The following is a 23,240-nucleotide window of genomic DNA, read 5'->3' on the forward strand; positions in this document are numbered from 1 at the left end:
CTGATAGGCACTGGTCCAAGTGTTGGGGGTCCAGAAACAAGTAACAGTGCTGCTTTCAGGAGTTACGGAGTTACGCTCTTGGTTGTATGAGAATGGGGAGATAAAACAACCATAGGCACAGGCAGACGGGGCAGCTTCCCTATAAACAAGTGCTGTGAAAAAGAGAGCAGCTGGGGGAAGCCTTTAGAAAGGCCCCAGTGGGAAGGTGATTGGCCGGAAGGTCGCCAGTCACACAAAGATGGGGGGTGGAGTTTTCCTGGGCAGTCAGGGCGTGGGAAGGCTCCAGATTCTGGGGGGCTCCCCTTGTGTCTCTGCCGACTCAGCTAGACCCGGTCACGTGCTCGGTCCCTGAAGTTTGGAGGTCAAAGCTTCCCGAGAGCCTCATTAGGAATGGTCTGTCCCCATCCTCCGAGTACCGTGTTCCCGGCCAGGCTTTGGGCGTTCCCTGATGGGAGCGGGATGCGTGAGCCTGCTCGTTGCCTGACACAGGTGGTGGACGTCGAGCTGCACCGGCATTCTCTGGGGGAGGACTCTGCCTGCCCTGCATCCTCCGAGTCGGATGTCTCTGATGCCCCCCCGGCGTTGCCCCTGACCATCCCGGCCCCCGTGAAAGCATCCTCTCCCATCAAGCCCTCCCATGAGCCAGGACCTGACGCCTCCGTGGAGAAAGGTCATAGATCTTTTTTTTCTTGGTTTTTCCTGCACGAGGGCAGGGGCGGTGGGGTGATCCTTCTGGGGCCTTCTTTTCTCATCTGTGTGATAGGGTGCTGTCCCGCTGCCTTTGGGCACGTAGAGCATCCAGGACGGGCTCTTGCCCTAAGCGGCCTGCCGCCTCTGCCAGCCCTGTCGGGAAGACAGCCAGAGCCTTAACCTGTTCGAAAAAGAATTGTCTTTTCCCTTTCGTTTGGGTAGGGTGGGCCGTTCCCGTCAGTACATGGGGCTTACCCTACTCCTGGCTGTGCTCAGGGCTCATTCCTGGAGGTGCTGGGGGTGCTGTTGGCGGGGGGAAGCGCCTATGTGGTGGTGCCAAGCACCGAACCAGGCTTGGCTAAATACCAGGCAGGCGTCTTAATCCTGTACTATCTTTCTCAAAAAAAAAAAAATTTTTTTTTTTGGGGGGGGGGAGTGGAACTGACGTTTTGCATTGCAGAAACTGAATGCACTAAACAGTGATGTTTCTGTTCGGGGGCCACATCCAGGGCTGTGCTCGGGAAGCACTCCTGACGGGCCTGGGGACTGTATGCAGTAGTGGGACTCAAACCCCGGCTGATTTCATGCAAGTCATGCACCCTAGCTACTGTGCTATTAGCCCCAGGTACTCTCGGTTTTGCAAAAAGCAATAAATTTTTATTCAGCGATGTCATTAATGGTTTTCCATCATGTTCTGTGGGGAGACGTTCTATTTCAGTGCAAGTATATAATCAAGTATTTAAGTTTCAGTTTATCTAACATGTATACATAAACTATAAAGCTAATTCTATTTTTTATTTTTTTGCTTTTTTGGGTCACACCTGGCGATGCACAGGGGTTCCTCCTGGCTCATGGTCGGGGGACCACATGGGATGCTGGGAATCGAACCTGGGTTGGCCGCGTGCAAGGCAAACGCTCTACCTGCTGTGCTATTGCTCCAACCCCTATAAAGCTAATTCTAAATGGTGTTAGCTTTCATTCTGCTTTTTTTTTTCCTTTTTGGGTCACACCTGGCGATGAACAGGGGTTACTCTTGGCTCTGCACTCAGGAGTTACTCCTGGCGGTGCTCAGGGGACCATATGGGATGCTGGGAATCAAACCCGGGTCGGCCGCATGCAAGGCAAACGCCCTACCAGCTGTGCTATCTCTCCAGCCCCTCATTCTGCTTTTTAATGTGATGTTAATATTTTAATTATTTTTATAAATCTCAGACTTACTCTTAAATTTCAGTTGCATCTTTATAAGCCTCTAATACAGGTATCTTTAAAGGTTAGAAGTACTCTCTTTTTAGTTTTCTCTTTTCAAAACATTTAAATAAAATCTAAGTGAATTAAATGTGTTTTGTATACTTTAAACATGAAATTTGTAGTTTATGTGTTCTCTCATTTGTTTGACAGAAGCATTTGAAAAACAAAATAAGTGGTAGAGCACATCCTTGGCATGGTGGAGCCCCAGAATTCCGTTCCCTGTCCAAGCACCGTGCACCCCCAGCATGGCCTCCCTCAGAGGGGGAGGGAAGGAATAGGCTTCTTTTTGCATTTCATGAAGAAAGTATAGAAAGGGGTAATCCTGTCCTTTGTATATATATTTTTAGTGATAAATAATTTTAAGTGACTGTCGAAGAGATTTGTTTTGCGGCCACACCCAGGGGTGCTCCGTCCTTTCTACTGGCTCTGTGCTTGGAATCACTCTTGGCAGGGCTCGGGGGACCATAGTGGGTTCCAGGGATCAACCCCAGGTAGGCCATGTGCGAGGTTAGCACCCTGCCTGCTGTACTATCTCTCCTGCCCCTTCCTCTTTTTTTTTCTTTCTTTCATCCCTTTTTCCACAGTGGTTAAGATTTTACGTGATGATTCATGATTATCCTTTGCTTAATTCCAAGCAGGATTCCCAGCCAACACGGAAACTGAGCGGCACGCTACGTTTTACTCATTGCCGTCCTCCTTGGAACGAACGCCTACCAAAATAACAACGTCCCAGAAAGTCACCTTTTGTTCCCATGGCAATTCAGCTTTTCAGCCAATAGCATCAAGCTGCAAAATTGTACCTCAGAGTCAGGTTTCGAACCCTGAGTCACCAGGGAAATCCTTCCAGCCCATCACCATGAGCTGCAAGATTGTTTCTGGTACGCAGAGGATGTGTATGAAGTTAACATGTTTGAAAATTGCTGGAGTGGCCAAACGTCTTAGGACTTAACTCCAGGTGGCATTTTGGCTTAGCAAAACAAAGCAGTCCCAGAGCAGAAACAGGTTGTTCTGTGTGGAAACGACTTTTGAATGAGAAAGGAAATGAAATTCAAAATACTTCCTTTGTTTTTCCTTCTAGTACCAGCACAGCTAAAATTCCTAAAGTGGGTCTTAAGTTTTGGAACTATATGTGGAAACCAGAGTGATAAGCAAGAGAGATCGGAGACCTTTTGGTTTGGCGTTAAGACAAGTGTTGGAATTGGTTGGGGACTGAAATCCCTTTTATACTCAACAGAAAATAGTTTGTTCTCACTAGGATTTAGTTCTAAGGCTTTGTTTTCACCGAGGTTCAATTTTCCATTCCTCAATAAGTTTTATAATTGATGTTAGGCATGCTTCTAGTGGAGATTATATTTGATTATTTTGATTTAACCTCCTGAGGAAAAAAAAAAACGTGCGCCTGGGCGTAAGGGGCTGAGCCAGGAGGTGGCTCAGGGGCCCAGCCCACACTCTGCAGGAGACCCAGACACCACCCCTGTACCATGTGGTCTCCTGAAACCCTAAATAGGGATATCAAGGGACTCTTGGACACTAAAAGCAGACAACTAAGTAGAAATATGAACCAAGTCTTTGAAATTGATGGTAAAGACAATGTATAATTTTTACCAGCTATCTAGAGGCAATCTGAAACTTGATGCTTCAGAGGTCAAATTGGCTAAACTGTGAATCATGTTTTCCCATTTTTAAGTTTACTTATTAAATGGCACCCCCCACCCACCCCCCATCCACACACATTTTCAGTGTGTTGGAGTACAGCTAGTGTTCTAGCAGTCTGCCCAAGTTGTTGGGAAATTTATTATCTAGAAATTCTTAGTTGTTCCATGCTGTTAGGTAAGACCTTGAATTTTGAATTTTAGGTATGTGCCCATAGCGACATGGTTAAAAATATGTCTTAACTAAAGTGCAGATACGGGGCTCAAGTGGAGGGTGTTTGCCTTGTGTGCAGCTAACTCTGGTTTAATAATCAGTATCCCATGAACCCGCCAGGAGTAATTCCTGACTGCGGAGCCAGGAGGCACCCCCAAACATCGCCAGATGTGGCCCCAGAACAAAATCCAGACTTAGATTCGGCAAGTCCGGAGTAGGACTTAGAATCTGTTTCTAACTAGCTCCTAAGGTGCTGTGGCTGGTCCTGGGTGAGATGGTGAGGGTGGAGCTGCTCAGGGTTCAAGGTGCAATTCCAGTCCCTTTTCCCGGTTTCTCCTCCCTTCCTCATCCCCCGCCCGCCCACCCCCCCCACCCCCCCGCAGCCTGTCCCTCCTCCTTTCTCCTCAGCGCCTTCTTGGGTGGTTTAAATATGTCTATTTTCTTTCTCTCTTTAATTCGTCAAGGTTCTCCTATATCGACTCCGAGTCCTTCTCCGCTGCCTCGAACGCCGACTTCTACTCCCGTCCATGTGAAGCAGGGCGCTACCAGCTCTGTCATTAATAACCCGTATGTTATCCTGGACAAGCCAGGGCAGGTGATTGGCACCACCACTCCCACTGCAGGTGTGTGTGATCAACATTTGTACAATATAAAAGAGTTCATCTTTGTTTTTTTTATTTGGGGGGAGGGCGGGGTGTTGGGGAGTTGGGCCACCAGGTGATGCTCAGAGATCACTCCCGGCTCTGCACTCAGGAATAGTCTCCTGATGGTGCTGGTGGGACCATCTGGGATGCCGGGGATCAAACTCAAGTGAGCGGTGTGCAAGGCACGCACCCAACCCACTGTGCTCTCTCTGGCCTCTTACTATTCTTAAAGGATTAAATCCTAGTGGGACTTAGTATTCGCTATGAAACCACATATAAGAAGAGGAAATATATGCGTCACCCCGGTTTCTGTGTCTGCGCCATCCCACTGTCCTCCCTGGTGGCTCCCGATCACCGCCAAAAACCGCCTCTCTCGAAGACAAATTATTGGAATTTAGTCACGTTTTCACCTTGCTGCCTTTGTATAAAATCAGTCATTGTTTTCCTTTTAAGAAACGGGAGTGGAGAGACTGCTCCATGGGCTGGAGTTCACGCTGCGCATGTTTGATCCCTGACACCACTCGGTGCCCAGAGCACGGACTAGGGAGTAACCCGTGAACATGCCCGGGAGGGCCCAGTCCTCCCCTCAAGGAAGCAGAACAATAGTCCAAAGAAAGCTCTTTTATTTTGATCTGGAAGGCATGTGTTCTGGACCTGCATACAGTGTGATCCTTAACTTTTCCAAACTAAGTTTTCGGACAAGAGCAGATTAAGTGTAGTACAGGGAATCCATCTGAGCCGTGTGTGTTTCAGATTGTATGTTGGGCCTCCCAAGTAGATTTTTGGGGTGAAATGGTGTGCTTTAGCAGTGATTGTATTTCTGGAACTCCTCTAAAAATGTTCCTTTCAGAGATTGCCTACTCTCCTTTTTTGAAAGGGATGCCAGGTAGGTGACTTTTGAGGATGTGGTTTTAGCAATCCGCCCAAGGGACTAAAGCACAGTGGGTAGCGCACTTGCTTGGCATGTGGCTGACTCGGGTTTGGTGCCTGGCAGCCTGTATGGTCCCCTGAGTCCCGCCAGGAGTAAGCCCTGACCACCCCCGCAAGCAAAAAGAAAGAAAGGAGCCAAAAGTCTTTGCTGGCATGTTTGGTAAATGGAGTAGGTGATCAGCTACCAATTTTGGTCTTAACTTACCCTGTAGGTGGCGTGACTGTCGATAATGGGAGTTATTTTTACCTCAGACCCTCGAGGCAGTTGTTCAGCTGCAGTCTAACGTGTTGAGCATTGCCAGCACTTTAAAATAGGTCTGACCTTGCAGTGAGATGACTGGAAGTGCACGTGCACAGCAGTGTGTTCATTTTGGCATGTGTTAGCCAGGGCTGCCTGGCCCTCGCATCTCCAAGGCACAGGGTCTGTGAAGGCTGCCCTCTTAGTCATCTAGATTTTTGTGCCATCTCTTCCTTTTCAAGCCCCCCTCAGCGATGCTCCGGCCCTCCTCCTGCCTGCTCTGTGCGGAGGGATGGCTCCCAGCAGAGCTCAGGGGACCGGACAGGGCCAGGGATCCAGGGCCACTGCCGTGTGGGCCGCATGCAAGGCGAACGCCCCACCCACTGTGCTGTCGCGCTCGGTGTCTGAGCTCCCCTGTACGAACTGCTTGTCCCTTTTTAGGTCAGGGAAGTGGGTCAGCTCTGAAAGAGGAAATCCTAAAGAGCTTTTCAGTGGTAATTTTAGACCTGTGATTTTGTTTTGTTTGTTTGTTTGTTTGTTTGTTTTTTAACTGTTAAACGTGAGCAGTAAGTGGCCCAGGGTTAACGCAGAGGCCAAGCCCCTGTGCGACTGGCAAGCAGGGGAGGTCAGTCACCCGCACCAGCCCCCGGAGCTGAGCGCTGTCCCCAGAGACCTGTCCTGTAGCACATCCCAGCCGAAAAGCACAGAAGGACCCAGCCACAGGCACGGGCTGTGAGGCGCCCCCACAGCCCAGGGTGTGCTGCCCTCTCTCCTCAGAGGAAATGACGTTAGAAACAAAACCTTTCAAAAACCCACAAATCCCTAGAAATGGAGAGATTCCCGTGGGCAGGGTGCTTGCCTTGCACGCTGCCTACCTAGGTTCAACCCCCAGCGCCCCAGGTGATCCTCTGAGCCCCGCCAGGAGTGATCTCTGAGTGCAGAGGCAGAAGTATGTCCTGAGTACCGCTGGGTGTGGCCCAGAACTAACTTAAAGTCTCAAGGGAGACTTCAATCAATTTCCTCTTTTAATAAATTGAATTATGGTGTGTCTTTTTAAACCCTTCCTGTTCATCAGGGAGTCCGACAGGCAAACTCTCCGCAGCTTCTCAGGCCTCCCAGCAAACGGCGTCCCCCGTTCCGAAAATCCACGGAAGCAGTTTTGTCACGTCGACAGTTCAGGTAACTCTCCAGCGTCGTTTTAACTCTTGTCTGTTCTCTCCCTGCCACACACACCCCACAGGGCCCCTCCCCGCCATAGAGGTTCAAACTCAAAAAAAAAAAAAATTGCCGCTTGGTAATGCAAGTTTCATAAAGTGTAGGATCTCCAGCTGCTAAGTCTCTGGAGACTCCCCCTGGCCCTCCCTTGACCTTTCCTAGTGTGGAAACGCATCCTCTTAGTCGATACAGGTTGCCAGCGGGGGCCGGGCTGTGCCACCACTGGCACAGCACTTGCTTGTGTGGGGCCCAGGGTTCCGCCCTCGGCACTGCAGAAAGCAAGAACAAAGCAAGCAGCCCAACTGGCTGTGATGAGGAAGTCGCCTTGTTTTGTTTTTTGTTGTTGTTCTCTTATAAATTTTTACCATATAAGGTATTGGGTGAATGCATGTATTACTTTCGTAATCTTTATTTTTAGGCAGAGTGATTTGCAGTACTGCTAACGATAGAGTTTATTTGCATGCGGTGTTCCAACACCTTGTTGCTCCCTCCCCCAGAGTCCCACTTCCCCTACCCCGACTCCCGGCCCCCCACCATGCTAAGCTCAGTTCTGTAGACCAGCTCTCAGGGTGTTGCCTTTGGCTTGTAATCGCTGTTATAAACTAAAGCCTTTGTGTTACAGGCCGCTGAGAATTCAAAAAATCATCTCTAATGTGACTAATGCCTAACATGGCATTCCTTATAATTCAGACACTTCCTGTGTCCTGTTGAATGTTTCCTGGCCAGAGGCAAGGATTCTCTCGAAACTTCACTATCTGGGAGCTCTGTGTTCCGTGAATGCCTGAACTGGAATAGCTTCCTTCGAGTCTTAATATGCTGCAATTCTATCTTTTAGTACTTTTTGATGGTCTCTTCCTAACAGTTAAGCCATGATCTTAACCTGTTTCTGGCCCCTTATTTTTTATGACAGATTGTCTCTGAGATTTGTGCCTGAGACTTCGAGGCAACCGTGGTGATTTTGAACACTGATCTTTGTTAGCTTTGCTGATTGTTCACATTGTTTGTTTTTGTTGTTGCCCTGCTTTCTAAATCCTTGAGAAATTGCCCCTGTGTTCTGGGTATTTTACGCAGAAACAAGTCAAGCTTCTGTACTCTTAGTAGAGGCTGAAACACAGCATTCGCATCACTCACTATTGACCTCCAAAGCTCTAGGGTTATAACACAAGTAAGGTTCGGGCTCCATCTCTGTCGTTGGGAAAGACTGGACGTGAGCCGTCTGAGTGTTAGAGGCTGAGCGACAGTATCTTTCTGTGGACCGTGGCCATGGAGCGTGGATGCTTAGAGCTGTAGTGTGTTTTCTTAAACAGACTCACTGCAGGTGTAGATGGAGAGCCCAAAGATTGTGGGTTTTTTTTTGGGGGGTGGGGGGTGGTTTTTGTTTGGTTTGGGGGTTTTTTATTTGTCCTGTTCTTGGTTTATGTGCCTAAGACTGTATATGTTCATTTCCTTTTATGTGTAGGATAGCTGGTTTAGATGAGAGAGAAAGATCTGGAATCGCTCGTTTTACCCTAATTTCACTGTTTTTCTCACCATGTTCCCAGCAGGAGGATTCTTTGTTTGCGTCTATGCCACCTCTCTGCCCCATTGGGAGTCACCCGAAGGTTCAGAGTCCCAAACCTATAACTGGAGGACTTGGAGCTTTCACAAAAGTGAGTACTTCTGGCTGCGCTCCCGTCACTCAGAATAATCCTGCTGCGGTCCACATTGTCCTTTCTGTGGCGTGCTGTACTAGAGTCGGTTGACTTCAGAACATGGAAGTTTTGTTTGTGCATTTGTGGTTTTGTGTTTGGGCTACACCCGGTGATTCTCAGGGGTTACCTCTGGCTTCGTGTTCAGGGGACCATAAGGGATGCTGGGGATTGAACACAGGTCGGTGGCATGCCGAGCAAGAGCCTTACCCACTGTACCCTCTCTATACTCTCTCCAAACGTGGAACATTTTTTTTTTTAAATTTCGGGGCCACACCTGGCAGTGCTCAGATTTTTCTCAGCTCAGGGATCACTCCTGGCTGTACTTGTGGGACTTTAGGGGAGTGCCATGGATTGGCATGTGGGTCAGCTGTATGCAAGGCAAGTGCCCTCATGCTATACTATAGTTTCGGTCCCCCATCATGGAGTCTCTTTTATTTTATTTTTGCTTTTTGGATCACACTAGCAATGTTCAATGGCTCTGCACTCAGGAACTATTCCTGACATCGCTCGGGGGACTATATGGGATGCCAGGAATCGAACCCGGGTTAGCCACATGCAAGGCAAATGCCCTACCCACTGTAATAAGTGCTCTTCCCCCCCCCCCCCCCCCGGTCCCCCCAAGAACCTTTTTAACGTCTGGTTCTAAGACCATACCCGCTGTCAGGGACATCCTTAGATTTTCTTAGTTACTCTGGGATCAGCACGACTGGCTCGGAGAATATAACCTGCGCTGGTGTTTCCTCTCTCTCTGCTGTGAAAAGCCGTTGGGTTCAGATATGTCATTCTGAGTCCGGGTCCCACTTCTGGTAGGGTGGCAGTGACAGATGTGTTTCCAAGTGCTTTTGTGTTTCTGTTGGACTCATTCTCCACAGCTCAGGCCGCACTGATTTTGTTCATGCAAGCCAAGTAGGTTGGACCCTGGAAGCTTTCTTCTTCCCTGGGCTATTATTCATGTCATTGTGTTTGTTGCAAGGTAATCATCAAACAGGAGCCTGGGGAGACCACTCACGTCCCCACGACAGGAGCGGCCAGCCAGTCACCACTCCCTCAGTATGTCACTGTGAAAGGGGGTCACATGATCGCCGTGTCCCCTCAGAAACAGGTTGTGACTGCCGGAGAAGGGGCTGCCCAGTCGCCAAAGATCCAGCCCTCCAAGGTTCGTGCTGGGCTGGGGTGGGAGGCCAGTGTGTGGATGATGCCGTTTGTCGTGGCAAGGGATGGAAGGGGTCAGGGGTGTGGTTGCTTGTCCCAGAAAACCATGTGGCTGGAAGCCCTGATGGAAAAAGCACATCAGTTGTCATGGGACACTTTTGCTCTTGCAGTGGTCCTTGGCACGGGGCTGGAGTACTGTGTCCGGGAACAGTTGAAGTTGTTCTCTTGCTAACACGGGTACCCTTTTGCCTTGACTTCCATCGAAGGTGGGTCCCTGACAAGACCAAGACCTGCTGCTTGCTGGGGGCTTTCTGCTAAGGTGCTGTCCCATGCACAGTGGCCAGGCTACTGATTCTTGGCTCCCCACAGTGTTTGTTTTCTCTATATTCGCAAGTGTCCGTGAATGTGTTGGATAACTATAAAATAGCACACAGATCTGTATTTTTCTCCATTGAGTACTTAGAAGTTTGGTGTCTGCTGTATTCTTCACATTTTAATCCTTAACCTTGCAAGGTGGGTGAATGGATGGAGATCTTCACCCCAGCTGCCCCCCATTCTACAAGTGGGGCCCTAAAAATATAACCAGTTTAACTTTAGAACAGGCAGCTAGATAGTGCCTAAGGATTGGAGCCCAGGTCTGCTGATGCTAATACTCCCCATTCAGTACTCACTAAAGTGTGAATATTCTCTGTCACCCACACACATCTTTAGAACGTTCAGAGTCGATTGATCTCACTTTGAGGATAAATATATTCTTCTGTTTTGTTTTGGGGTTTGGCCCACCCTCAGCCGTGCTCAGGATTTAGTCCTGTCTCTGCACTCAGGGATTGGACCCAGGATGGCCACAGGCAAGGTGTGTGTCCGGCCTGCTGTGCTGTTGCTCCAGTCTTGCCCAGGATGGATTTTTTTTTTTTAACAGGCTTTCTTTCTAACTCGTTACTAGGCAAATTGAAGAATGTTGGAGCAGCAGCTTTAGATTTGACTTTGGGGCTTTCGTGGCCACGGTCACTGACACGTGTGCCGCCTGCTTCTCAGTGCTGGCGGTCGTGGCCTCCTGCAGGCGTTTTGCCAGAATGCTTTAGTGAAGCCCTTCCTGCCCTCTGCCATTCCCACTCAGACATGTCCTTTGTATTCGTCAGAGTCTGGCTTGGCTCTGCCTAGAGATACATGGGATTGATGATGGGGGATTTTTACTCAGTGTGGTCTTGGTTTGTTATTCAGAATCCCTGCATCGGTTATTTGCCTCTTTTTATTTGGCATTCTGCGGGTCCACTCGTCCGCAGTGCTACGCTGCTGCTCTATTGGGAGGGAGGAGGGGAGCCAATGGGAGATGGAGGAGAGAGCATGCTTTGGTTCCAGTCATCAGGAGCATTAGGTTCTGAGCCCTGGGAGCAGGACAGGAAATCCGTGCCTGCACCGCACGGCCTCCTGAGCGACACCTGCAGGCTCTGCTGGTTCCTGGCTCCGCAGGGCTTGTGTCCGCGGCCTGAACACAGCTTGGGAACCCCGTCACCCACATAACATCACACCCACGTCACACCATATGTTACACGAATTACATGAACTTTTCTAGAGGTGAAGAAAAACAATCATCCCGTAAAGAAGCACTTCTGGACTCTAGTTTTATGTTGGTTTGTTTGGGGGTGTTTTGGAGGGGGGGTAGTCACCCAGCGATGCTCCGGGGTTACTCCTGGCTCTGTGCTCAGGAGTAATTCTTGGTGAGCTTGGGGGATCATATGAGATGCCAGGGATTGAACCCAGGCCGGCCGTGTGCAAGGCCAACGCCCTACCCACTGTGCTCTCTCTCCGGCCCCTCTGCTCTATTTGAACAGGTTGTTGGGGTGCCCGTTGGGTCTGCTCTACCATCGGCAGTCAAACAGGCCGTGGCCATCAGTGGCGGCCAGATCCTCGTGGCCAAGGCCAGCTCTTCTGTCACCAAAGCAGTTGGTCCCAAGCAAGTTGTGACCCAAGGAGTGGCCAAGGCAATTGTGAGTGGAGGCGGAGGAACCATTGTCGCCCAGCCGGTGCAGACCTTAACCAAGGCTCAGGTCACTACCACCGGCCCTCCGAAAAGTGGACCCCAGGGCTCAGGTAATGCAGACCACCTGGGCCCTCTTGGCAGCTTCGTGAATGCTCTGTCCCGCCGAGAATTGTATTTGGAACTTGGTATTCTAAGGAATCCCGGTGGGTCTTTATTACAGGGACTGCGAAAACGGGCGTTGCTCTTTTTCATGTAACATTTTACACAAAAACCCATTCGTAGCGTGTGTGTCTATGTGTGTATAGTTAATAGACTGGGAGTTTTTTGGTATGTGTTTTAGCAAGAATAGTAAGCCTAATTCTTTTTACAGTGTTCTGGTCTGAAGGGTGATTCTTATTTGTACTTAACTTGAGATTACTCAGATCAGACTTTAAATATTGCCAGCAGCATTTAAAAATTTTTGTTTGTTCATTTGTTTGTTTGAGGGCCACATTCAGGAATGCTCAGGCATTCCTCCTGCTCTGCGCTCATCCCTGGTGAGTGCTCAGGGGATGTAGGGAATGCTGGGGACCAGACCCGGGTTAGCCTCCTGCAAGGCAAGTAACTTGCCCACTGCCCACTGTACTGTCACTCCAGCCCCAGCGTTTGATGATACTTTGATTCATGCCTTGTCTACTAATCAAGAGTTAAATAAATGCACTAGTCCCTGTTTAGACCTTGACATGTTTCTGGGGAGGCATGAAACAGATATGTACTGAACCTGAAACTCTTAATGAGGCTTAAGAATTTTGTGTGAAATCAGAAGGCAAGTTGATCCTGCAGATAAAGATTTCAGAAGTGCTAATGTTGTTTGCAATGACCAAATTCATTTGTGGTGTTAAAGATGAGCACTGACCTGGGGGATAGAGTAGTAGACTAAGAACAGTTTTGCGTACAGGAGGCCCAAGTTCTCTCCCCTGGCGTGGCATGGTTCCCTCATGTACTGCCAAGAGGGACCCTCACCTTCTACCCCCCAAGCCTCTGAGCACTGCCACTGCTGAGCGTGACTCAAAAACCAAAGCAAACAGAGCAAGGAAGGAGCTTGAGATGGGTTGAAAGAGATGATCTTCGCACTCAGAAGACCAAACATCCTAGCAGTCAGAGTTAATGGTATAAGTGAGCTGCAGTGCAGAGAATCCGAGTCTGAATCTGGTAAGGGTAAACAGGGGGAATTCATTCAGGGAGAGCAAGAGGAAGAAAGGAATGGTGAGCCTGAGCTCGACGGAGTTGGGGTTTCTTTGCAAGGCAAGGGGTCAAAAGCCAGAAACACAAAGGCTCCTTTAGTGCTATGTCAGCACCAGAACTGGGAGAAAAGCCTCCACGAGCAGGGTGTGTTCGAGATGACTGATGGGCTGATGGGACTCTTTGGAGAGCTTGGGGTTCCGATGTGCCCTGTCCTCATCACAGCAGGTGTTTCTGGGGAGGGGCCCTCCCTGAGTTTGGAAGGGAGCAGGACAGGAGAAGATGGGTCCCATGGGGGCTGGGACCATGCCATGACGTCCTAATGAGGTGCAGGGTTGTTGCGGCGGGCTGCAGGGACCCCTCGAGAGCCACTCCCTGGGCCGGCTCCTAGGTTTCTGTTGCCTGAAGATTTAAATACAGAGCAGCCACAGAAACTCCTCCTTCAGTCCTTGAAGACTGTGTGTAGCGGGTCCACGGCCCCTGTGTGTTGAGAAGTCTGTCCTTTGGCTTTAAGTCGATGAATAGTTGCACAGTTTATGTGCCAGATGTTGGCAACTATGTTTAGAAAGTGATAAAGACTTAGAAATACTGTTTCGGGCTGGACCAATAGCATAGCGGGTGAGGAGTTTGCCTTACACGCGGCCAACCTGGGTTCGATTCCCAGCATCCTGTATGGTCCCCCGAGCACCACCAGGAGTAATTCCGGAGTGCATGAGCCAGGCGTAACCCCTGTGCATCGCCGGGTGTGACCCAAAAAGCCAAAAAATATATATATATATACTGTTTCAAATAAGTAGATTCCTTTTGCTAGAAATTTGGACCAAAGGGGGCTTTAAACAAAAGGAAGGAATCATGTAAACCATTATAGATACGTTGACTTTTTTTTTAATTGGTTGTCTAAACTGATATTTTCAGCGGGGCTCCGCGTGGTCCCCTTCTCACGCCCAGCATATTCCAGGGTGGGGGGTTCATAGGTGAAGATCTTTGAAAGGGAAACATGACATAAGACTGGGGGGTCATCAGGTAGGAGAGGATGGGAAGTGAATAGGGTTAAAAGAGGGTCAAAAAGGATTGAGGAACAGTGGTCTGGTGAGAGCAGAGGGTTGATAATTACAGTGGGGCTCTTCTAGTATATAAATCATATTTTTTCCTTGGGGGCCACACCCAGCCGTGCTCAGGTAACTAGGCCCCGAGCTCAGGGCTGAGCTTTGAGCACTTTTCGGGGCTCAGGGGACCATATGCGGTGCTGGGGATGGAACCCAGGTCAGTTGCGTGCAAGGCCAGTGCCCTGCCCTCTGTACTATTCAATTCTCTGGTTCAGTAAATTATGTATATCAGTGAAATATTTTTAAACATCGGCCTGTGTGTGCGTCTCGGGTGCTGGCCGTCCTGTTACTGTGTTTCAGTGAGTATGTCTTACTCTGTTTTGCCTTCAGAGCTAGCGCTGACCTCAGTGTCTTTTGACTACCCCTTTGCTAACTCTTCTCTCCCCTCTGTGCCCTTTCAGTGATGGCAACACTGCAGCTGCCCGCCACCAATTTGGCCAACTTGGCGAACTTACCTCCGGGCACCAAGCTCTACCTGACGACGAACAGCAAGAACCCTTCTGGGAAAGGAAAGCTGCTGCTCATCCCGCAAGGCGCCATCCTGCGAGCCACCAACAGTGCCAGTGAGTCACTCCTTCGAGCTGTTGGCTCGGGGCTGTCCACGGAGGACGACTCTCCTGCTTTATTTCAGGCCCGTCCACGGTTCCGTAGCTCTGCTTGGGGGCATCGTGAATGGTGGCGTTTGCCCGAGTGGATTCTTAACATGCACACAGCTGGGGTCAGAGGCGGGCATGGGGCCACACCAGCAGTGCTCAGGGCTTACTCCTGGCTCAGCACTCAGGAATCACTCCCGGCGGTGCTCGAGGGACCACATGAGGGGCCGGGGATCAAACACAGGTTGCGCATATGCAAGGCAAGCGCCTTCCCTGCTCTACTGTCACTCCAACTCCACACAGCCACGATTTAATTAGAGATAAGCTTAAATATCATAGTCTCAGGTGACACTGTTGTCCCTGATTGCTTACATGGGGCTTGGAGTGTGGGATGTGACACCAGGGAGATGCGGCTGTTGGGGCTGAAGCTGCCCCTGTGAGCTGGGTGACGGGGCTCCCCCCACAGGGCTGTCTGGGAAGTGGGGACCCTGGGTGTTGCCGGGAGCTCCGCCCGTGTTTTATCTGGACAGGGACAAGAGTAAGGTTGGAATTGATGTCTCTGCTCGCCATTCCTGAAGTACACTTCTCAGGTTGTTGTGTTTAGAGATGGAAGAAGCAATACAGACTTCACCTTCGTGCTTAAGTCTCAGAACCCCAAAGAAATTGGGTGTTTATCTAGACTTTTTTAAACTTACATGTAGAGAACATGAAAGGTGAATGGAGATTTTTGGGTTTTTTTTGTTTTCTTTTGCTTTTTTGGGTCATACCCAGCGATGCTCAGTGGTTACTCCTGGTTCTGCTCTCGGGAATTACCCCTGGTGGTGCTTGGGGGACCATATGGGATGCCGGAAATCGGACTTGGGACTTGCGCGTGCAAGGCAAACACCCTACCCACTGTACAATCACACCGGCCCCCTGAAAGGAGTTTATTTTTTTTTCATTTAAGAGTGTGTGTGTGTGTGTGTGTGTGTGTGTGTGTGTGTGTGTGTGTCTGGCATTGGAACCAATCTGACAGCTTGCACGTATGAGCACACTTTATCCTGCTGAGCCAGGTCCTCAGCCTGCTGTGAACTGCTCCTGCAGAAGTGCACACATGGGCTCATCGCATGTGTTTGTCAGTCATGATGCTTGATGCTTGGTTTATGCTCTCCTTGTGTTTTGGGGTTGCTTTTTTTTTTTTTTTTTTTTTGGCTTTTTGGGTCACACCCGGTGATGCTCAAGGGTTACTCCTGGCTCTGCACTCAGGAATCACTCCTGGTGGTGCTTGGGGGACAGTTTGGGGAACAATATGGGATGCCAGGGGTTGAACCTGGCAAAGCAGACGCCCTCCCCACTGTACTGTCGCTCTGGCCCCTCTCTCACCTTGTTATCCCACCTCACCTGTACCTAAATTGGCATGTCCAGAGGTTAGATCTGGAGGCTGGGGCAATAGTACAGCGGGGAGGACACTTCCCTTGCACATAGCAGACCCAGGCTTAATACCCAGCACCCCATATGGTCCCTTAAGCACCATCAGGAATAACCCCGAGTGCAGAGCCGGGAGTAATCCTTGAGCATCTGTGGCTATAAAACAAAAAAAGAGAAAGAGAAATGCATAGCAGAATTCATCCAAAGTGATTTCAATTTTAATTTATGTGTTTTATGTCAGCAAGGAGGAAGTGAAAACTGTTCATTGACTTTTAAAGTGGAATTAAAGGGCTGAAAGTAATAGTGCAGTGGGTAGGGCATTTGCCTTATGTGTGACCAATCTCCCTATGTCCCGTATGGTTCCCTGAGTACTTCCAGGAGTAATTCCTTAATGCAGGGCTGGAAGCAACTCCTGAGCATCACTGGGTGTGACAAAAATAATAATCGTAAAGTGGAATTAAAAAACACAGGGACCTTGCAGTCATGTAAGTATGAGAAAATGTTCACTTTCTTCCAGTGCAGAGGAGACATAAGCAAGAGTACTCTCCAGTTACGTGAAATTTTAACCGTTTCGCTGACAGGCATCAACTGCCAGACCACTGGGAGACATTTCTCCAGGCACATTGAAATGTTGGTTAAGTCAGCATTTGGTTAGAAAGTATTTGTCAGACATCTGATCTCCCACAGCTTAGTCCAGATACTTGCAGGGATATGTTCTAAAGATTCATTTTTATTTTTGTATTCAGAATCGAATTAGTGAATCATCTATTGGAAATAAATTCACGGGGCTGGAGCGATAGAACAGCGGGTAGGGCGTTTGCCTTGCAAGCGGCCAACCCAGGAGTAATTCCTGAGTGCAGAACCAGGAGTAACCCCTGTGCATCACCGGGTGAGATTAAAAAAAAAAAAAGCCAAAAGAAAAAATAAATTCACTTCAGGAAAGGATACTTCCTCTGCCGGTAGCCGACCCAGTCCCTGACACCCCATATGGCCCCCTGAGTCCTTCCAGGCTTAGCTAAAAGGAAACAGGATAATAACAACAAGTTGGTTGTAGGATCTGGAGAGAGAATACAGCAGGTGAGGCGTTGGCCTCGTAGGCAGCTGACCCAGGATCAGTTCCTGGCATCCCATACAGCTCCCCACACACCACCAGGAGTAACCCCCAGCATCGCTGGGTGTGCCCCTCCCCCCCAAAAAAATTGATTTCAGCCTTCAGGTCTCAAAAAAAGTCTTCCTCTTACTTCAGAGTGGGCTTCCTCCAGAAAAGGAGGAGATGGAGGGAAAAGATGGGGCTACGACAGGAGCATCTCTCTCGGGTCCTCTGTTTCCCTCTCGCGTTTGTATTTCTTGACGGCTGTGAGCTAACGTGCTGTGTGCTGTATCTGCAGACCTGCAGTCTGGCACAGTGGCGGGTGCTGGAGGTGGCGGCGGTGCCGGCGCCGGCGCTGCGGGAGGAGCAACGGCTGGAGGAGCAGCGGCCGGAGGAGGAGCAGCCACCGCGGGGAGTGGCGGGACCCAGAACCCTGCTGGTCCTGGCGGCATTTCCCAGCACCTCACATACACCTCGTACATCCTCAAGCAAACCCCTCAGGTCTGCTCGCTTGAACCTGGCCCCTCGTGTGCCCCATGTAGCTCGCTAGTGGCCGAGGTGGTTGCTGATGTGCCTTTACAGCTTCAGGAGCAGGGCTCCGTATGCTCTGTGGCCATGCTGCCACTCTGTAAGTGCAGGCTGTTCTGACGATGCTTAGAAACGGCCGGGGAGATCCTCAGGAAGCCTTCGGTCACCTACCCAAGACACCGTTGGCAAGCAGGTTGTAGAATGTGGATTAAAACTTGGGTCTAGAATCTCCAACTCCAATGTTTTGGAGTGTGCCGCTGAAAAGTTTCTTCACCTGGAGTAACCAAAGAGGCAGCATCGCCCTTACGGTGTTTGGACGTAGGTTGGGTTCAAGATTAGAACTTGGACGGTTTCTGCCTTTCTTCCCCTTGTGTTGGAAGTCTTCGCTGTTCTCCAAGAAAGGTCATGGAGTTTGGTTCCAGAGGTTGGTACTGACAAAATGGATAGTTATCGGCTACTCAGATAGCACTTAGGGCTAGATTGGAGAACTTGGTACTCTGCAACTGCTTTGCAAAGTATGAGACATGGGGATGACCCTCGGTCCTGGCGCAGAGAGCAGGGCAGTGCTCCGTTATTCTGAGTTGTGTGATTTGTCGCTGGTGACATGGGACCCTGTGATGTGAGGATGTAGTTGAAAATGACCGAATTGCTGTTTGGTTTTTTCTCATTTAGGGCACCTTTTTAGTTGGTCAGCCATCATCCCAGACCTCTGGAAAACAGCTGACGTCTGGGTCAGTGGTCCAGGGAACCCTGGGGGTCAGCACAACTTCTACCCAAGGACAACAAACATTGAAAGTTATCTCTGGACAAAAAACGACGCTGTTTACCCAGGTAAATACACCTCCTCCGCCGCCCCAATGTGTGGTGATAGTGGCATTTATTTGAACTTAATACCATTTATTTCCCACCAGAATGTAAGATCATGTAAGGAAATGAGCAGTAAAACATTTTTTAGAACAATAAGAATAAATTCTTGAAAATGGGAAAAATGTAAGTGGAATAAGATGCTATACCAGAAAGTTACTTAGATAGACAGTAAAGTCCGGTATCAATAGATAATAAAATTTACCAAAGCAAAATGTAAATGAAACATCAGTGATAAAATTCACATTATTTGTGAGTAGCAAAAAAATTAAAAAGCACATGTTATTTTCTTAGAAGGAAACAACAGTTTTTCTTAGCACTTTGTTCTTAAATTTCTCTGGAGGGAACTTCTAGAGAACTTTTTGAAGAGTGTCAGGTATTTCGGCCACAGCATCAGTATAGTAACTGCTCCCTGGCTTTGGTGCCTATTGCTAGAACGTTCCTTAGCAGAAGCTAACGCATAATGGCAGGGATTTTACCCCTAAGAGATTACTGAGGCAGCTCTGTAGCTAAGTCTCTAAAATCATGAAATAAAGTACAGAGGTTATAGACTGGTATCATTTGTCAAGAAACAATGCTTTTGCTATGACTCTGTAAAGCGTCAGTTTTCAAGAACTGGAATGAACATTGACTTTGTCAAATGCTTTTAATTTATGTCTATTGAAATGAATCTTTGAGTTTGCTTTCTGTTAATGTGGTCAATTGTATTGATTTTTCCAATGTTGAACCAACCATGGTTTTTATGTTTGTTTGTTTTGGGTCTCGCCCACCTGTGCTCAGGGATTACTCCTGACTCTGTGCTCAGGGACTACTTGCAGGGTTCGTGAACCATATGGGCCGCTGGGGATTGAACCTGGGTCAGCCGCTTGCAAGGCAAGTGCCCTACCCACTGTACTATCCCTTCGGCCCCTCAACCAACCCTGTGTGATGATGTCATTATATTTGGCTTTGATGCTGGGTTTTGGGGTTTTTAAAAAAAATATTTGTATTTAGTGTAATTTTGGTTTAAGTTGATTAAAAAAATTTTAACAATTTTATAAGAAAATTATTTTTTAATTATTGGAGGGGCTTGCAATGCTGTTAGTAATGGTTTCTTATGGACATAATTCCAACACTACACCTATCAGGAGTGTACCCGTCTCTCCCTAAAGGACCCCAACCCCATCTCCCCTTACCCCCCCGCCCCCAGCTCACTTGTGTGGGTCTGTATCTTTAAGTCCCACAACGAGAGAGATCATTCTGAGTCTGCCCTTTCATTCGGCTGACGTCATTCAGTATCCTCTAGTTCCATCCATGTTGCTGCAAACTGCATGATTCTGTTTTTTCTTAAAACTGCGTAGTATTCCATATTTCATATGTATCCCGGCTTCTTGATCCACTCCTCTGTAGTCAGGCATTTGGGTTGTTTCCATAACTTAGCTGTTCTAAGTGCAGCGATGAACATGGGTGTGCAGATGGCCTTTGGAGTTGGTGTTTCTGTGTTGGGGAGAAGATGCCAAGAAGGATAATAGCAAGGATTTATTTATTTTTATTTATTTATTTATTTTTTTGCTTTTTGGGTCACACCCGGTGATGCTCAGGGGTTACTCCTGACTCATGCACTCAGGAATTCCTCCTGGCGGTGCTTGGGGGACCATATGGGATGCTGGGAATCGAACCCGGGTTGGGCATGTGCAAGACAAATGTCCTGCCCGCTGTGCTATCGCTCCAGCCCCTAGCAAGGATATTTTATTAGAGAATTTCTTTATTTTGAAATTGCAGAATTGGTAATTATAGAGTTACAAATTAGAGAGCTTGCTGGGTTCTGTCTGGCATTGGTATCTGAATGATGCCTAACTCATTAATGAGTTGTTCTATAGAGTTGGTACTAAAAGTCACAGTACTTTTAAAGGTTTCCTAATCGGAGAGGTTTTAACTATAACATCAACTCATTTGACATAGAACTGTTTCATGTCTTCTTGAGAGAATAGCACTCCTTAAAGCATTAAAGGAATCAAATAATTTGCCTTTGTTTTCTTGAGCACTCATTTCCCTTTTGCCAGATGCTTTAGTTATTTCAAACAGAAAATAGACCCAAAAAATCTTCAGTTTCCGTAAAACCTTTGCTGCTTATAATGCAACTAGTACAGTGTTTTTATAATTGCACACACGTTTATCAGAACTTGTGGTCTGTGCAGTGTTTTGTGTGAATCATATCCTAATAAAAGGCAACAACATAAACACTGCACAGACCACAAGTTCTGATAAATGTGTGTGTGCGTGTATACTGGCATACATGTGTGTGACTGTGCTTACTCTCGAGTTTTGTCCTTATCAAGGCACAGACATTTCTATCACTCTAAAATATGACCCTCATTTCCCACTTTTCTTATTTTTTCTTGAATTGGCTTTCGTTTGTACAGCTTACTATTACTAAAATGAGATAATATGTCCTTTTTTGAGTCTTTCATTGTTCAGAGGATGTTTCTGAGATTTATCCATGTATATTAAGTAGCTTACTCCTTTTCTGTTTCTTTTTTTTTTTGCGGGGGGGGGCACACCCAACGATGCTCAGGGGTTACTCCTGGCTCTGCACTCAGGAATTACTCCTGGCAGTGCTGGGGGATCCTATGGAATGCTGGGAATCGAACCCGGGTCAACCGCGTGCAAGGCAAATGCCCTACCCGCTGTGCTATCGCTCCAGCCCCAAACTCCTTTTTATTCTTGAGTAGGAGTTTGTGACATGGAGATTTGGGTTGTTTCCAGGATTTGGCATATGGTTAATACTGTTTGAAATACTGTTGTATAGATCTTCTTGTACAGTAATGAATGGCTTTGCAAAAGCAGTTGCACCATTTGATACTCCCACAAGTACTATAATCTCGGCAGCTTGGAAGGTTATCGTTGTTTTGGATGTTAATCTTTCTGTGGGTGTGCAGTGATACCTCGTGTTTTTTTCATTTGTATAAGACCCCATGCAAGTTATGCCGTGGCCACTCTTTCTGGATTCTAATTATGACTCCCCCTCGTTACTAGCTAGTAACCCGGTTATCTCTTTATCAGTTAAATGGGGCTGAAACTGTGGTGCAAAGTGTATGAAAATACTGGATGAGATAAAGCTATAATAAAAACTTCGTGATATTCCTGGCAACAGTGACTGCTCAGAGACAGCAGTGGATAGATACCCTTGGGGGTGCGCTTACCTTGAGTGCTAAGTTATCCCTCAAACCAGGGTCAGCAAACTGAGCCGCAGGTTTTTTTATGTAACATTTCATGGGAGCATGCTGTACTCGTTGCATGATCTTATTGAATTAAGGAATTCAGTCAAGACCCCGTGGTCTGCAAAGCTAGAAATGCTTACTCGGGCCATTCCAGAAAGTCTGATTAACTAGTGAAGCTGCAGTTTGTTGAGTGGTTCTCCAGCACTGAAATGTTAGACTGGGCTAGCCTGGACTACCATGAACTTTCCCACTAAAATTTGGGCCCTCTTCAGTTAGATTTTCAAATATAAAGATGATCTGTACGTTTAAGGTCACCTCAGACTCAATTATTTGGTTGGCACATGGCCTGCTATTTTTGAAGACAGGTGCCAAACAATGATTTCCAAATGCATTTCTTCTTCTGTGTAAGGGTCAAGGAACAGTGGAAGGTGAAAGGTAAGCTTGAGAACGTGTGGGCAAGATGCAGAGGCATGTCATCGAGTTTGGATTCGCAGGGCTTTGTTAGACTTGCGCTAGTCTGGGGGCCGTCTGTCAGTGAGGAATGAGTCGTGCGACTTGCCTGGACGTCAGTGCAAGGCTTCATCCGTCTTTGTTTCTGCAGGCAGCTCCCGGAGGACAGGCGTCTCTGATGAAAATATCCGATAGCACCTTGAAGACCGTGCCGGCCACCTCTCAGCTCTCAAAGCCTGGCACCACCATGCTGAGGGTCGCGGGAGGGGTCATCACCGCCGCCACCTCGCCCGCTGTGGCCCTCTCAGCCAATGGTCCTGCACAACAGGTGAGAATTAGCATGGCAGAACAGACTGGAATGACGCTGGAAAGTTGAAGGTGGAAGGAAGATGAGCAGACATAGCAGTGAGCTCTTGTGGGGGCTTGGGGGGCCACCCCTCCCTGGTGGTGCTCAGAAGGTGCTTCTCGGCCAGCAGGTCTAGCACCAGGGCCGAGGGTGCCTTGCTGCTTGGGCACTGCAGTGCCCGGGTGTACAGGGGCCCTCCTCACCGTGCTGGGGGCGTCCAGGGCCCTGCCCGTTGATCCTTGGTGTCAACTGTGTCCTACCGGGAAATGACCCCCTCGAGTCGGGCACATTCCTGGCATGTGCTGTCAGCTGTACCCTGTCCCAGCCCCAATTTTGCTCTTTGTAAATTTCACCTAATTTGAATAAAAGTTGCCATTTTCAAGTATATCAATTTAATGCTTTTTTAAAATTAATATTCTCAGGCTTGTGCAGTCATGGCTAGTATCTGATTATACAATAGTTGCTTTAGCGCTCTTAAAGGATACTGGATCCCCAGTAACTGTTAATTCCCACATTATCACACACACACGCACACACACTGTCCCTCTGTCCCCACACACAAGTCCTCCCTCTCATCCCCCTCCACAACCACCAGTTGTGTTCTTCCACTAACCACCCATTTTTGTAGAATAACATTGTTTTTTCTTTTTGCTCTAGAGGACTAGGGAAGGAATTGCAGTGCTCGAGTATCCACTAAACTCTTCCCCCAAGTAACTGTAGGAGTTTCCTTTCCCCTCAGCGGTGTACAAGAGGTCTTGTTTTCCCACTTACTGACATGCT

At 48.3% G+C, this 23,240-nt stretch overlaps 1 protein-coding gene across 9 annotated transcripts in view; it reads left to right on the top strand.

The window, feature by feature from the left end:
• Positions 1-23,240, top strand: part of YEATS2 (YEATS domain containing 2) — a 93,814-nt gene that overhangs the window by 50,057 nt on the left and 20,517 nt on the right. For 4 of the 9 annotated variants that reach the window (XM_056121945.1, XM_056121947.1, XM_056121948.1 and 1 more), the window contains 12 exons: positions 490-670; positions 2,574-2,816; positions 4,269-4,427; positions 6,692-6,795; positions 8,373-8,480; positions 9,496-9,678; positions 11,507-11,765; positions 14,384-14,545; positions 17,371-17,573; positions 18,273-18,431; positions 19,245-19,341; positions 22,270-22,442. In XM_056121945.1, the coding sequence (XP_055977920.1) occupies positions 490-670; positions 2,574-2,816; positions 4,269-4,427; positions 6,692-6,795; positions 8,373-8,480; positions 9,496-9,678; positions 11,507-11,765; positions 14,384-14,545; positions 17,371-17,573; positions 18,273-18,431; positions 19,245-19,341; positions 22,270-22,442 (2,031 nt within the window). Of the gene's footprint in view, positions 1-489; positions 671-2,573; positions 2,817-4,268; positions 4,428-6,691; positions 6,796-8,372; positions 8,481-9,495; positions 9,679-11,506; positions 11,766-14,383; positions 14,546-17,370; positions 17,574-18,272; positions 18,432-19,244; positions 19,342-22,265; positions 22,443-23,240 lie in introns of all 9 variants that reach the window. The other 5 variants (XM_056121949.1, XM_056121951.1, XM_056121950.1 and 2 more) reach the window with 3 other exon arrangements.

This window comes from Sorex fumeus, unplaced genomic scaffold, assembly GCF_029834395.1.
Source record: "Sorex fumeus unplaced genomic scaffold, SorFum_2.1 ptg000044l, whole genome shotgun sequence".
Lineage (NCBI taxonomy): Eukaryota > Metazoa > Chordata > Mammalia > Eulipotyphla > Soricidae > Sorex > Sorex fumeus.